Below are 16,353 nucleotides of genomic sequence, written 5' to 3'. Positions count from 1 at the left end.
TAGTAGCTAGTAGCAAAAAATCTTGTAGAAATATTTTGTTTGACAAAAAACAAATTGGTTTACACTGTTCAATCTTGTTTTTCTGCAACATATCATTTGCATAGTCCCACCTGTTTACTTTGCTACTACTATGCCGCTACCAAAACACCAAAACCCGACTTCAATCATTTTCAATACTCAACAAAAACTGACTTCATCTTGAATACTCACCAACAAATTAAACTCTTTAGCCGCTGATATGAATGATTTATGATGATGATGCTTAAAATTTTAATCTGAAATATGTTGTTGCTGCTTGAATGATTTATAAATGATGACAGTGAATGAATGTTGATAATGATTGGTGAAGGATGTCACATGGCGAAGGATCCATTTATAAACACTATGAATATCACACCTGTATATATATTATCCACATGTAAATTTAATTAATAAAAAATTATTTTAACTGGCAATAACAGGTAACAAGTTACATATTACGCAAACATGTATAATTTTGAAAAATTTGTTGGTGATACAAAGCAATAATCTAGTTCGATATATTTGTTATTGAGTGATTAAACCCTTAATAATAATCTAATTACTAAAAACATATTTCTATAAAAAGCTATAAAACTTATAAATATTTCAATTAATGATGATAACTCAATTCACATAATAAATTATAATCACGTCTTAGAAAAACAAATTATACTAATAGATATATCAAAAATATATTAAAAAAATTGTTAACATCTAGATTAAAAAAACCTTTAACATATATTTAATAATTAGTATTTATTAATTCACCAACTGCATAAATGTTTAATATGTTAAATAAAGAACTAAAATACCACATATGACATTTATATTATTTGAACATGTTTGTTTTTAGAAAATATTAAATTCCTAACATGCAATCTCTTATTTTTTTAACCTAGCTTAAACAATAATAAATTTTAATATATCAATTGGTTTTAAAATATATATATATATATACTTAAACAAACTACATCTCCATTATTAAATTGTTAAAGTATACATAAATTTACTAATTAAAGACTTGACGCACGAACAATTATATATTTCAATCAGTTGATTTAAAATTTAAAAAAATCGTAATATGATGATTTTATGAGGATACTAAGTTGTTACTAAGCTAAGACTAAGCTAGCTACGATCTCCCTCTTCCTTTATAAATAAAGGAGATTTGTTGACACCCCATCATCATTGTAAACCAAAAATTACTTGGTTAATAAATAGAGATAGTTTTCAAAGATCTTCTTGTTTTTTTATTCTTTGTAGCCTTAATTAACTTTAACGTTTTTTTGTTTTGTTTCAACACACCCCACGCCACGAGAATGGGGCGGTGTAACCATAGGGTGTGGGGTGACACTGGACACTTTGATTTTACTAGAGGGGTACACGCGTAATGCGACAACGGTGGTGGCGATGGGTGATGGTGGTGGTGGCAGCAACAATGTCCTGTGGCGGATTTGTTATTAACGTAGAAGTAAATTGATTGTAATGTATTTATTTTAAGGGTTAGAGAATGTATGTTATAAATAACTTTATTAAGAGTTTTATTGGTATAAAGTGTGAAAATATCTAAATTAGCGATTAAAAGAGATGCTGGTAGATTGGATAAATAGGGTGGGAAAATATTTTGGGTAGATGTAGTTTGCTGATGAGAAAGAGTCGAAAATTAAAGGTATTTTGAGTTTTTTTAAAAATAGAAAGTTTAAAAGAGAATACAACAACAACGGTACCCAATCCTGGCATAAGCCAGGGTACAGGGGAGGTATGATGTATACATATCTTACCCTTACTCAAAAGTAGAAAGGCTGCTTCCAGATCGAAATGAAAGGGACCTCCGACCCAAAGAGTGAAAAATAGGGTTAGATCCACCGGAGTAGAAGCCGTAACCGGATGAGAATAATCTCGATCTCAAACTCTCAATCTCAAATACTCGATCTGGATCTCGAAGTCATAGGCTCAATCTCCAATCGAAGATCCAGGAGAAAGAGTCGCTTGAGGTGAGAGTAGAGAGTGGAGAGAGAAAAAAGATATAAACCCAAAAATACTTTTTTTGAGATAGTTTATTTGTAAGAAGGTTTAAAAGAGAATAAGATAGTTTATTTGTAAATAAGTAAAGATAAAGATAAAAGATGTTACTGTTACTATTATTACTACGAGGAAAGATTAATTAAAGTATCCAATATCTATGTTAGGGAAAACATGTGTATTTTAGGGGTGATTATGTAAAATTCATGGATTATGTACGTTTATCAAATTCAAAGATTTCATTTATAAATTTATTTTAACGGGATAGATAAAATCATGCTACATGGTGGTGGTGGTGGTGGTGGTGGCGGCGACGACGACGATGTCCTATTGCGGATTGGTCATTAACGTAGAAGTAAATTGATTGTAATGTAGTTATTTTAAGGGTTAGGAAATGTATGTTATAAATAATTTTATTAAGAGTGTTATTGGTATAAAGTGTGAAAATATCTAAATTAGCGATTAAAAGAGATGCTGGTAGATTGGATAAATAGGGTGGGAAAATATTTTGGATAGATGTAGTGTGCTGATGAGAAAGAGTTAAAAATTAAAGGTATTTTAAATTTTTTTAAAAATAGAAAATTTAAAAGAGAATACAACAACAACGGTACCCAATCTCGGCATGAAAAATAGGGTTAGATCCACCGGAGTAGAAGCCGTAACCGGATGAGAATTATCTCGATCTCAAACTCTCAATCTCAAATACTCGATCTGGATCTCGAAGTCATAGGATCAATCTCCAATCAAAGATCCAGGAGAAAGAGCCGCTTGAGGTGAGAGTGGAGAGAGAGAAAAGAGATAAATCCAAAAATACTTTTTTGGGAAATTTTATTTGTAAGAAGGTTTAATAGAGAATGAGATAGTTTAGTTGTAAATAAATAAAGATGAAAGATGTTACTCTTACTATTATTATTATGAAGAAAGATTAAGTAAAATATTCAATATCTATCTTAGGTAAAACATGTGTATTTTAGGGTGATTATGTAAAATTCAGGGGTTATGTATGTTTACCAAATTCAAAGATTTAATTTATAAGAAATTTTTAACAGTACTTAAGTGTAACATCCCAAGATTTTAAGGTAAAAGAAATTAACCTCTTTATATAGTTTTGACATTAAATTAATTTCCTAGTATTTTATTTTTGGATTTGGGGTTAATTTAGTTGGAACTTTAGTGGATAGCGGGTAAAAATACCCACAAAAAGGTGGGATGGGTCGTGGCATCTCATCAAAGTGCCAGCCATCCATATGACTTATGAGTCATATTCCACTTCTCTTCATCTCTACATCTTCATGCAATTCCATTTCTTCTCTTCAAAATCAAAAGCTTAATTCTTCCAATTCAAAAGGGAAATCATTGTATTAAACATCACCATCTTATAATCTCCATTCAAGAATCAAAAGTTAGGGTTGTGGGTTTTGGTGCTGGCCGAAAATTTGGAGAAAAGAGGAAGGAATTGTGAATTAAAAACCTTAAGTAATTGTCTTCCTTGTTGAGGTAAGGAATTTTCCCAAATTTAGCTTTATCTTTTCTTTTGAAATTAGGGTTCATGGATGAACCAAATTGGGGGCTTTTACTAGAAATGATTTATGGTTAATTTTTCCCAATTCCTTAGTTAACCTAGTTGTCATTGAGTTATATAATGTGTTTGATTATGAAATTGATAAGCTCTTGTGATAAATTGAAGTTATGAGAAAAGATGAATCTTTTTGCTAGTTATTGAGTTGTGAATGAAAATGGTAGGTTGAACCACCTAATGCTATAGTTAAAGATGAAAGTAACTCAATGACAAATGGGTTGCGTTTTAGGTTTAGGAAAGGCTAGTGATTGAGAAGGGCTAGGTTGAACTAGTCAAGTTGTGAATGTAAGCTTATGCATTTTATGATATGATTATAAGTTGAAGCTTGCTTGTGCTTGTCTATTTAGCGTTATTGTTTTGTTGCGGAGGAGGTGAGTATATTTGCATACCTCTATGTTTTACGTTGGGTCAATTACCATGAGATGTGAATGTTCCAAGCATGGTAATTGATTTGGTATGAAGCCCATGTGGGGCATTGTTTATGAGGCCTAAGAACCTCCGGGGCCAAAGAATCCCGATAGTTGATGTGATATGAGGCCTAAGAACCTCCGGGGCTTAAGAATCCCGATAGATATGATTGTTATGATTGTTTAGCTTATATGGATCCATATATGTATTGTTTGTGTGCAAGGTGAATATGTAAATGTAACATGACGATGCCATAGGTTACACGTGAAAGTCCTTGTACTATGCCCTCCTTCGTATTCGTAAATGTATGCAAGTATATTCACTAAGCCTTTGCTTATATTTTAGTTGTTTACACTCTTATAGGTAGTTCCAGAAGAAGGAACTAGTGTTGTTGATTCGAAGAAAAGTGAATTAGAGCTTGAAGTAACCGTTGGAAGTTCTTGAAGGTATTTAGGTCATCCTTGGATGGATGACAATCTTTTGGTGTAAATACCTAGTTGTCCCTCTCCTTTGGCTCACGGTACATTTTGTTTTGGAGTCATGTTTCGGTAACATTTCTGTAAATGTTCAAGTTGTAAAGTTTTTGGAAGTTGGTATTGTCGCATTTGAGCGATATTGTTGCCAAAACGGGTAAATGACCCGTTAGGGTTGATCTTGGATTTATGAAACAAACTATGTTATAATTGTGTTTAAAATGTGTCTATGAAGTTGTTATAAATCTCTAGAAAGTGTCTTGTAGATGTTGGTTCGAAAGTTGATGGTTACTAGTTGTTCATGGTCGAAATGAGTTTTAGGGTTGCTGTCAGGTGGTCCATTGCGGCGCAGTGGGGGTGACTTTGCCCACTGCGGCGCAGTGGAATCCCACGGAAGCAATTTTGGTTCTTTCCACTGCGGCGCAGTGGGAGATGTATCGAACCCACTGCGGCACAGTGGGGCACGTTCCAGTTCTGGCCGAGGATATCCACTGCGGCGTAGTGGGGAGTCCTCGACCCACTACGGCGCAATGGGATGTAAAAAAAATTTTTTTTTTCTTATGTTTTCGGTTTATCAAGTCTGGTCCTTTCATTAAGATAAATAAAATCATGCAGTACGGATCATTTTCACCATTATTATTTTAGGTTATTTACTAGACTCTAACTTAATTTTACTCGCAATATTTTTTTCGTATGTCAACGCTCAACAGCTTGAACCCTTCATTTATCTCCTTCCACATTCCTACTTGATTTTTTATTAGAACAGAAAAATAAAAAAATGGCACTAACTTTATCACGATTCACACCATCACCACTCTGTATCCCATCAACATCTTCATCTTCATCTTCATCTTCTTTAAGAATCAAACCCACCATAACCAATCACCGAACCACCACCACCACCAAAAACCACCGCATCTCCTCCATCCTAGTCAAATCCACACAACAAGACCAACCACCACAACAATCAGATGATGAAGAACAACAACAAACCCAACTGGGTACAGAAATCAAGAAAGCAATGATGGAAACAAAAGATATAAATAATAGTAATAATAATAATGAAAATGATAATGGTTTCTGGGGTGGGGTTGCGGATGAGATAGGAAAGATAGAGTGGCCAGCATTTAACAAAGTTGTTGGAACCACTGGTGTTGTCCTTGGTGTTATTGCTGGTTCTAGTGTCGTTTTGCTTACTGTTAATGCCGTTTTGGCTGAGCTTTCTGATCGTGTGTTCGTTGGTCGTGGTGTTCAAGATTTTTTTGGATAAGAAAAAAAGGGCTTTTTGTTTATCTTCAGTTTGTATCATTTTTTAGGTTTAATAGTAGCGTTTTATTATGCTCAATATAAAGCGAAAACTTCATTATCGTTTTAAGATTCAACACTATTGTTCAAATCATCAGATTCTGTTTATCTGTTGCAACGTCACGATTGAATTGTTGACAACTATTTGCTGAATCTGTAACGGGATATCATGCTAGTTTTTACCCGATAATTATTACAAATTGGCATAGTGAAACGTTTAAAATGATGGAAAAGTATACACACAAACTATTCATTTGTGTGCCTATTAAAAATTTAAAAGCCTCTCAAATTTTGTGATCCATGAAGCAACATTCTTTTCAATGAAAACAAACACTTATCGCTCAAAACCAAAAAACTACTGTAGAAGTGGCTTGCCGATTTCCAAACACGGTAGGCGCTTCATGTATCGGAGAGGGTAGGGTTCCACTACAAACCGTTCGAGTTTACCATAATCAACTTCAAAAGAAATATTCTCAGCATTGCATATAGTTCTTGGCAATTGAAGAATACATGGATATTGATACACCATAACTTAAGACACTGCATGATCAGCTATTCAGCTAGTTTTAGGCATAGACCTCACTTAAAAGGTATGTTCAGCAATACGAGTATCCAGAATCACAACAGTAATATAAAACAGCTCCCTTGGCAACAAATTTTACTATCTTAAACTGGGTTCAAATCTGATAACAAAAGGAATAGTAAAAACCAAAAAGCCAACTATTAGTGATCTAATCGTACAACTCATAAGACCATCTTCATGTTCATTGTTTATAAGCGCACCACAACACAGATGAAACAAAGATTAACAATCATGAAACATACCAAATCTATTATGCATTTGCAGGACCCACAAGAACTCCCTGTGCAGATCCTTCTTTCTTGCTGCTATCTTCCATGGATTCCCCGTCATTTTTCCTAATTCGGATCTTGTACTTGGTTTCAAAATCAGTCAGCTCCTTCTTCTTCCTCTCCAAAGCTTCATTAAGTCGAGCAATCACTACTTCAATTCCTTCTTTATTTTGTTGAACAGCTGGTAAGACTTCTTTGATTGTTCTTTCGACGAGCACACCACCGATCATTCTGTAGCAACGCCTTGTAGGATCGAGTGGCTGTATGGCATTGATGACCAATGAGTGTTCACTTACTTCCATCTCGAGCTCTGTGATTTTGGAGTATATTTGATTCATCTCAGTCCTTATACTGCCATATTTGGCCGCGACTTCTTGCTCGTTGATAGGTTCCCTGCGTTCACTTCCAGCAACGCCAGCCATGATACTGAAATCAGAAAATTCAGGTTAGATGCCAGAACTACCAAAACTCCAAAAGGTACTAAAGCAAAAAGTATATTTAGCATGGATGTCAACCATGACACTGATATCAGAAATAAAGATTAGATTTCAAAACCACCATAAGGAATTATTTAGAGAAAAGTTTAGCATGAATGTACAAAGTTTCATGTCACAAGACTAGTTGGTAGCATCACTATTTACAAACCCCATTCAAACTAGTTCTTATATTAACTTCACCAGCACTACAGCAGTTAGGACCAAAACCACACTGGCATTCAAGAATGACTAAAAATGAATTAGCGTATTGTTATGTTAGACCATTGTTTTGCAAATAAACTGGAAGAATTCTGTAAGATTATAACTCAACCCGGCCACCCCTATTCCCATCGTATAGATCTAATTCTTGACCCACAATGTAATACCTCCACTCCGCAATTACTGTCAACTGACCAAAACTGCTAGCAATAAGAAAACATGCAGTTGATAATGTTGAACTTGAGAAGCATCCATTAACATTTGTCATTTCGTAACAGAACTTTACAAAGGCAACATCAAATGTGAAGAGAAGTGGCAGAATAAGTTTATGTGCAGACTGAGACAAAAAAAAGAGAACACCAAAACAAGCCTAATGTTGGTGATAGTTAGCCTATAGTGATCTCTAACCAAACATATTTTTGATCGACTTTACATTGTTATCCATCAGGTGACAAAGATGCTGATGCGTATGGATCATAGATGCTGTACTTGTACTTTTAATTACATTCTAGGTCAAACTAACTTATGTATTTGGGAGCTTGAAGAAGAAGCTATTAGCCCAAAAAATTGTTCATTATATCCTTAAATAGGTTACAGTATGATCTAGATGAAGATAACAAAAAGACCGGATGAATTACTGTCACATTTTCTAGTAATTTCTACAAGTTTTGGCGAATCAATTACATAAACATATGAGGTTTAATCATTTGAATTGAGTACGTGTAAGAACACATGCCACAGAACAACGCCTTTAACCACAAGAATGAGTTAGGATAAGCATCTCTCAGACCCTAAAAACATTTTTGGGTTTAACAGATAACTGTTAACGGATCAAAGGATTATGCTTTCTTTGTCTGACAGCACGAAGCACCCTTATCCCCCAGAATAGTACATAATAGGTGTTTAGGGTTGTGATTCATCTAACCAAACTATAGATAAATAAACAAAATGAGTATGATTTTAACTGTTCCCGAAAATATAGTCGACTGGATCGGACCTTACAACATCCATGGCCTCCATTCCTATATATATAGTTATATACTGCCAATTATGGCCTCAATGACTATGGTCAGATCAATCTTAATCAAATATATTAACAGAACTTTCTTCTAATCATGCCTTGGATGCTGAAATTAATAGCTAGCATAAGAATCCAGTGACGCTGGGATGCGTCCTGGTATCATAACATCTACAACCATGATTCATGGGGGGTCATTTACGCTACTTTGTCACATAGTAGCCATATAAGTGTCATATCTAGAACTTTCAGAATCTTGTGATCTTAGCAGAAGCCAGATTAAATGTTTGCTTTGCCTTTTAAACTAATCAACTATTCAACTAACCAGCTTAAAGAAGGGAGGCCCGGATTCCATATATGAAGACCCTCTTCGGTCCTCAAACCTTTTTGGATAGATTATCGAGATATCAAAACAAATTCAATATCTTGAACCCGGTATCAACCAGTAAGTCGCATTCTAAAAATCGTTACCAACACGTAATATGAAGCTGCTCCACAAACAAAAAAGCTCACACTTCTCTCGAAAATTTCAAATTCTGAATTGCTATATTCACATTTGTTAACCAATCACTAACAGCCCAGATTATATTACACTTCAATCCCATCAAATAAAATACATTATAAAAAAAATACCCATTTAACTAAATATTATCAATTCCAAAATCAATAGCAAAAACAAAAAAAACAAACAAAAAATGACTAATCAACTAATTTCAACAAATTTAGTTTCTCAGAGGCATTTTATCAAACAGTTGGGGTGCCTAAGGTGAATCTTTTGGCATATCCAGCTTAAAAATAACAAAAACTGAATACACCATGAATTACTATGTATTGTGCAAAAAAAAAGAGTAATCTTTTGCGAACTTTGGTACAAGATGGAGCGGATATACATATGGATGCATATATATATAAACAGATATAGATATAGAAAGAAGATAATAGGGATTACTTACTTACTATGAACTAAAAAGTGCGGTGAGGATGGAAACGATAGATGAAAGAGTGTCCTGTGATCGATGAGGAACCCTAAAAAATGTCAGCAGTCTTCTTTTAAAAAAACTACTCGTAAAATAAAATGTCACCAGGTTTAGTTCAGTCGGGTCGTGCTTACTGCTTAGGATGTTTTTTTTCCATATAAATCAAACTAATTGGTGTGCTTACTGATTAAATGCGTCTAATTGTAAGATGATGATATATGGAAAAATCATGGGGCAAGATTAGGAAAGAGAATTAGTGGCATCCGCATGTCAAATTCTTAAAATTTTAGGCATATCTTTATGCATACCAATTAGGTTGATTAATCATTTTCTTTTTTTTTATATAAAAATTTTTGATTTTGATATCTAAAACGACTGGTATTGGGTAGACACCTGTTTCAAAAAAATAATACAACATGCAAAAATTTTTTTTCTTTTTTCCGAACATTCAGTCGGTATTTGACATTATGGAAACCTCACCATATAATGGTGAAGCCTTGCACGTACCCTCGACAACGAGATGTTAACTATGGGTTGTTACAAATATTCGGAAGAAAAAACCCCAAGACTTGTCATCCCTAAGAATCGAACTCAAGACCTTGGGTAAAACCTAGGATGCCACTAGTTAGACTAGTCATCATTGGCAACCAGGGACGGCTCCACAAACTGCCCCCATTCCAATTTTGATACAATGTAATTTTTTAAAGGTATATTTGTAATTTTGTTCTTAAAAAATATAAATAAACAGAAAATACATATAAATGTCACCATCGTTGTCATACGCCTCTTCTTTGGAAGTATGTTACTTATGTTAGAAGCATTAGTTTTGAGATAAAATCCTCTATTAGTAAAATAAAAATCTTAAGTTATTTTGGTTTTTAATAGAGTTTAAAAAGAAAAGTTGAAAAAAGTATTGTATTTGTTTGAATTAATGTATCATACATTAATAAATAATATAGCTGTATGTGAAAATGATATTTTATTTTCAAATTATTATATAATAGTAATCACAATAATCAGGTTAAAATTTATATAGAAACTAAATTGCATATCATTGATTTCGATGAACTTATTTGATGTTGTTTAATATAATGCAACCCATCCTTCTGCACATTTGACAAAATTGCAAAAATCAATATTCAAGTTCCCATAAGTTGCACTCATACGAAATTATTTTAAGAGTCCATATTTTCTAATTCTCATGTGAGGGTCAATTTTTTTATAAAAAATTTTTCCTTAAAAAATGACTCTAATAAATATAACAAGAGACTTTTAAATTTTTCCCCTTACAAAATAAATTTTGGCTCCGTCCCTGTTGGCAACATGTAAATTTTTACTTAGAAATAATTATTTTTACTTTTCGAGAATTCATCATACCTCTTTAATACATAAAACTGTCACGTTTGAACCATCAAGTTCAAGTGTTAAACGAATCATTTTTAGCGAAAGTTAACGGCAACAATAAAAATTGCAAAATAAATAGACCACGTAGACGAAAAAAAGTACTTTAACTCTTTATTTAATTTTTTTTATGTTACATTTACAAAGACTGAGAAATTATATTCATTTTGTATATTTAATATGCTGTTCATGTTCACGTATCAGATTATTGCATATGAAACATTATTCTTCTTTTAAGTTCTTTGAGTTTTATATTTCACTTTAACCAACTAATAATCGTAATATTTTTCATTTTATCTTTCATTCAAAATTTAAAATATGATTTATACGTGTTTCGTGTATTGACGGTCAATACAGAATATAATCTAGTTATCTTTATATGAAAATTAAAATGGTTAGTTTGCTAAGGGCATGACATCTATAAACACACATGTTAAAAGATTTGTAATGTTACCAATCATCAATAAATGGATTGATATATGGTGAAGCCTGAGACTGTAAGGTCTTGGGTTCAAATCATGGTGTGAGCAAAATACTCTCAGAAATGGCGACAAGGGTTTTCCCAGTATGAGTTTTCTCTGAATTAGAATTGGGTATATGAAGAGGCATGCTGCTGAGCCCAAATTTGCCATTAAAAAAAATATATTTGTAATGTTACCATGTAGAGCGTTTATTTTAGTCATGAAGGTTGTAAGGAATGAATTACGCAATAGGATAAGCGATAGAAATCTTATGATAATCGAGTTCTTTCGTTTTGAAAATGATATAATCAAATACCTTTACCTTTGATTACATTTTAGAATCATTTTCTTGGTTATTGAGAGAATTAAAATTTTATTTTACAAAATGATGCATATAATATACAAATATATATTTAGTTAAGGGTGGGATAAAATTGGGTCCATGTATTAATTTTATTCCAAAGGTCCATGTAACTTACACATACATTAGTCGTGGTGGCGGTGGTCGACGTCGTCGGAAGATCATGGTGGTGATCGGAGATGATGGTTGTAGTGGTGGTGATGGTGGTTGTATAACTTACACATGTGTAAGTCGTGGTGACGATAGTCGCCGTCTCCGGAGGATCATGGTGGTTGGAATTTTAGAAGAGTAAAGAAAATCAATAGACCATTTGGACTCAAATTAAGACCTAGACTCAATTTATCTTTTTCCAATATAGTTATATGTATTTATCATTATATATTTAATTTATTTACATGGGTTTAATTTAATGTTAATCTTTGTAACTTATACTATTATTAAAATACATTCTTCTCTATCTTTTTTCTTTATGGTTGCTTCTCCTCCTTAATCATCTTTTCATTTATATTGTTTGACTATTGTGATTATTAATTGATTATGATCGATCCAAATTCAAAGTTTATAACAATATATTTTCTTTCGTGCATCTTTTGGTATTCTATTGGCTTAAATCCCCCCCCCCCCCCCCCCCCCCCCCCCACACCCCACAAAGTTCTATCACTATTTTCCTTCTATTACACCACTAAAACTGTTAAGACCTTACAAATGAGCAATTCATCTCAGTATATAATGGTTGAACCGAAATTAATTTAACTTTTAATCTCTGTTATGTCATTTTCTTTCCTTATACTTTAGTCCCTCGCTAGTTTTTATGACATTTGTGAGGTTAAAACTTTTAAACTCATATATATACTTATCAAATTAGTTACATTTATAAATAAATAAATAATTTGACAAATCACCTCATCAACATATCTCCTACGCCACCAAATAAAGTAATAGTTATTAGAGAAAATGGCGTATGTGGTTGTTAGACATCCAAGCTTGGGTATAGAACCTCTTACATACTAATTTTTTAATATATCTATAAATGTTTGGCCTCATGTTTTTTATGGATTAAAAAAACAAGCTTGGGTGTATAACAACCACATAAACCCTAACCTCTAGTTATTATTGTCACATTGCATAAATAAAATTAACTTTTTTGAATGTGTATGTAGAACAATTTAATTCACATTCTTAAACGTCTAACACGACAATTCTTTCTTAATTATAAACATGTTCTATATAGATATCATTTTTTAACATGACCTCAATTTACTGTACGTATCTTAGGTGGTCTTTTAACGCTTCATTCATTAGTAATCACAAAGGATAGATTAAAAATACACACACTATACAAGTACATAACTACTCGTATAATTTTTCGTGTTTGACTTAAAATGGAGGCCACATAGATCCGACCCGACCACAACAAGAAGACATCATCTACAACCATCATATCCACGTGACTTACATAAGCTCCACCACTTATGTTTGTCTCTTAACCCATACCCGGCCAAGACTTTTATGTTATAATGGGCCCCTTATAAAGGTAACACACGACTAGGCCCAGATCAATTCATTTCAGAAACAAAAAGAAAGATGCCCAAATAGATACACTAGTTGAAAAATAAAATTGAGTTCACATTTGGCCATTTGGGTGAAAAAATACTCGCCAGCGCCAGGTAACCTAAATAATAACTAAAAAAAAAACTAACCCTTTTACTCATTTTATTTATTAATTATTATACATGTACTAAAAGCCTCGTTTAAGATCTCAAGGTTAGCGTATGAGCTCGAGTTCGTTTATCAAGTGGACTCTAAATTAGGCTCAAACTTGGCTACAACTAGTTTAAGCTCAGCTCGAGTCGAGTTCTTAACGAGTTAGTTTCAAACGAAAAGAATATATTTAAATGGATATAGAGTGTGTATGTAGGTCTATATCCAAACCATATCACTCCTAGGAAATTAAAGTTAAAGCTAGATTATAGATTTTGCATCACTTTTCGTCATAAATTTTATGACTTTTATTTTACTGTATTTGATAGTGGATTCTCTTAATCATGACAACTATATCAACATGTATTATTAAGCAACAATGATGTCATTTGATACCCCCCATTTCAAATCAACTACAATGAAATGATAGAATGCAATGACGACTCCAAAAGATTCATGAAATAGTCAGAGGATTATGAACTAATTAAAAATTTTTGTATCATATACTCGTAAAAGATAATTAAATTATATTATGCTCCACAAAAATTGTTATCACCGTAAATATATAACATAGCAAGGCATTGCACAGAAAACAAAAACAAACGGGCAATAAGCAACGTCGTTAACAACCAACATATACTAACATACCGGACTAATATGTCCAAAAGGCCAAACTACTTAGATTAGTTACTACGATTATCGATTCAAAAGAACGATATGAATACAATGAAATTTAAAACATTGACACTAGTTGACACTCTGGTTTTCAAAACTTTTTATTACAATGTTTTTAACTTTTAAATATTGATATATTGCATCAAAAGAAGATGCAAACCACCTGAGACTGAAACTGCAGTTTAAAAGACGACCCCACACATATATATGCAATCTACATCGGTACACCCAAAATTCCAGGGACCATTTTGATACATGAACAAATATGAATCTAGGCTCAACAAGTGAATTCATAAAATTTTATTAAAAATATAAGAGCTACAATATATATTTAAGAAAAATAATAAATAATTACTCTTCATCATAAGCATCAATTTGGCTAATTAATAGAAGTAATCCCCATCATTATGGCAGGCAATTTACCCGTTAATCAAGACATGCAACATAAAAACAAAAGTCCCGGGCTTAAATCCAGCCTTTGTGTTTCTTCGTGTTTTATTACACAATTCGCATCTTCTAGCTGGTTTTTTTAACCAGCTAGCCAAAAAACGTTAAAACGTTTTCTAACCCTTATTAACCCGTGGAAGTGGTGGGAGCACTGCTACAAACAGAAGCAGAGTCATTTCCACCACTTCCACCAACACCATCCCCACCACCACCATCTGTCACCACATTCGTCACAACCAAACCACCACCGCCGCCACCACGACCACCACCACCAGGTCTTTTTCGCTTCTTTTCATAAGGGACACCTCTAGCTTTAGCTTGACTTTCTTTAACTTCTCTCAAATACATCCTAACTGCTCTAACACCAAAAGGATTCGACTCGGGCCTCCCACCATTCTCTTCATAGGCGGCTCGAAGGCGACCAATAAGTGCATCTAAGCTCCCCCAAGCTTGTTTAAGTTGACAAGCACATGGTGCTGGTGGATTTGGCTGACCAAAATATGGACAACCAATTACATGTACCTTAGTTTTTCCAAATTGATCCAAGTACTTTAAAAACTCAATCACATGTGCCCCACTACATCTAGCTAACGTCAAAGGTGGCTTATGGTTGGTCAAATATTGTAAGAAAGTGTTCCAATCACGTCTTTTTTGTGACTCATATCGGCTAGGTGGTTGTTGTGGTTGCGGTGGTGATGGGCCGGGTGGTTCAACCGGGTCATTTGACCCGGATCCGGATGCTAATTCCATATGAGTTGCAAAAAAATGAAGATGAAGGTTTTTTGTCGGTAATGTTACTTTTTTTAGGCTTTTAAATGATTTTGTGAGAAATAGAATGAGAATAAGAAGGTGGGCTTTTTTTTTAAAATTTTTTTTGAAGAGTGAAGGTGATGATGGGACGTAAATAGTAAAGTAATATGAATAATGTACGAATACTAATAGTATGATTTGTTCTTGGAGAAAAAGGGACATGGTGACTATTCAAGTTTTGTCATGTATCAAATTATTTGTTTCTTTTAAATTATTAAAAATAGACTTAATTAAATACTTTGTTCCTTTTGGACGTTGTTGAAAAAAGGTTCCATTAAGGTTAGACTTGGACATGTACGAGTAATAGGTGGAGTAAATGAATTTAGATTAATAGTTAAAAAAAATAGGATGGGGAATAACTTGAGTCAAATTAGTAAAATCTTAACATTTGAATTAAAATTAAAAGCCAAAATTCAATGATCACCTTTAAATCTTAACTACTGATTATAATCTAAAGACCACAATTCCTCTAACTTGACCCTTAAATCTCCATCCAAAAAAATATTAGGTGATTTGAAGTTATATCGTCAACAAGCCAATAAGAGGGGGTCAAATTAAGATGGTTCATGTATATTAAGAAAAGAGATCTAACAATGACGGTTTTGAAATAAGAGTTAATTATAGTCGAATGCTTATGAAGAAGGGTTTTGACCCTAACTCAAGTGGGAGGATAGACTTATGCTCGACCTGCACGAGTTTTGTTTGCATAAAAACATGACCTCAGATAAAGATACTTAGACGAGCTTAGTAAGACGTATGGATGGTTTTTCTTTCTGCAATTAAGGTGTAGTTATCAAGGCTTTCTTCTTGTAAGACTTGCTTAATGTATAGATGCTTGCCTGATCTGCTGTTAGAATTATGAATACGGATACCACACATATCACGCATACGCATACGCATCATAGCGAGCTTTGTAACTAGACATATACAGGCCTATTTACCTATATGTATGAATGCTTGTCTATTTGTTCGATTATATGCTTATATGCATTTTGACAGTATATATTTACATATTGTCGTACACCCTTTCATACACAAAAAAAATAATAATTAATTCTTAGAGCATACATCCTTTTTATCCTTTTTATGTTGGGATATTGTATTATCAAATAGCATGCTGGTTGGATTAAGTGATTAACATCAAGAG

The 16,353-nt window shown here is 33.3% G+C and overlaps 3 protein-coding genes across 4 annotated transcripts; 1 reads left to right on the top strand and 2 right to left on the bottom strand.

Moving 5' to 3' along the window:
* Positions 1-5,224: 5,224 nt before the first annotated feature.
* LOC122607971 (preprotein translocase subunit SECE1) lies at positions 5,225-5,885 on the top strand. Its single transcript, XM_043781053.1, has one exon. It carries the CDS (start codon positions 5,282-5,284, stop codon positions 5,771-5,773), a length of 492 nt encoding a protein of 163 aa, XP_043636988.1. The 5' UTR covers positions 5,225-5,281; the 3' UTR covers positions 5,774-5,885.
* Positions 5,886-6,435: 550 nt separating this feature from the next.
* Positions 6,436-9,481, bottom strand: LOC122607637 (probable prefoldin subunit 2). Of its 2 annotated transcripts, none has more exons than XM_043780654.1 (2): positions 9,327-9,481; positions 6,436-7,086 (listed from the first exon to the last, which is right to left on the bottom strand). In XM_043780654.1, the coding sequence occupies exon 2, from the start codon at positions 7,080-7,082 to the stop codon at positions 6,642-6,644; it is 441 nt and encodes a 146-aa protein (XP_043636589.1). In that variant the 5' UTR covers positions 7,083-7,086; positions 9,327-9,481; the 3' UTR covers positions 6,436-6,641. The 2 variants fall into 2 exon arrangements, with proteins under 2 accessions (XP_043636589.1, XP_043636590.1); XM_043780655.1 differs by having other exon boundaries at positions 9,331-9,481.
* A 4,725-nt stretch (positions 9,482-14,206) lies between these two features.
* LOC122607939 (protein LIGHT-DEPENDENT SHORT HYPOCOTYLS 5-like) lies at positions 14,207-15,283 on the bottom strand. Its single transcript, XM_043781017.1, has one exon. It carries the CDS (start codon positions 15,144-15,146, stop codon positions 14,523-14,525), a length of 624 nt encoding a protein of 207 aa, XP_043636952.1. The 5' UTR covers positions 15,147-15,283; the 3' UTR covers positions 14,207-14,522.
* Between the last annotated feature and the right edge of the window lie 1,070 nt (positions 15,284-16,353).

This window comes from Erigeron canadensis, chromosome 7 (genome assembly GCF_010389155.1).
Source record: "Erigeron canadensis isolate Cc75 chromosome 7, C_canadensis_v1, whole genome shotgun sequence".
Lineage (NCBI taxonomy): Eukaryota > Viridiplantae > Streptophyta > Magnoliopsida > Asterales > Asteraceae > Erigeron > Erigeron canadensis.
Note: the sequence above shows the minus strand (reverse complement) of the source record. Positions and strands in the feature narration are given on the sequence as shown.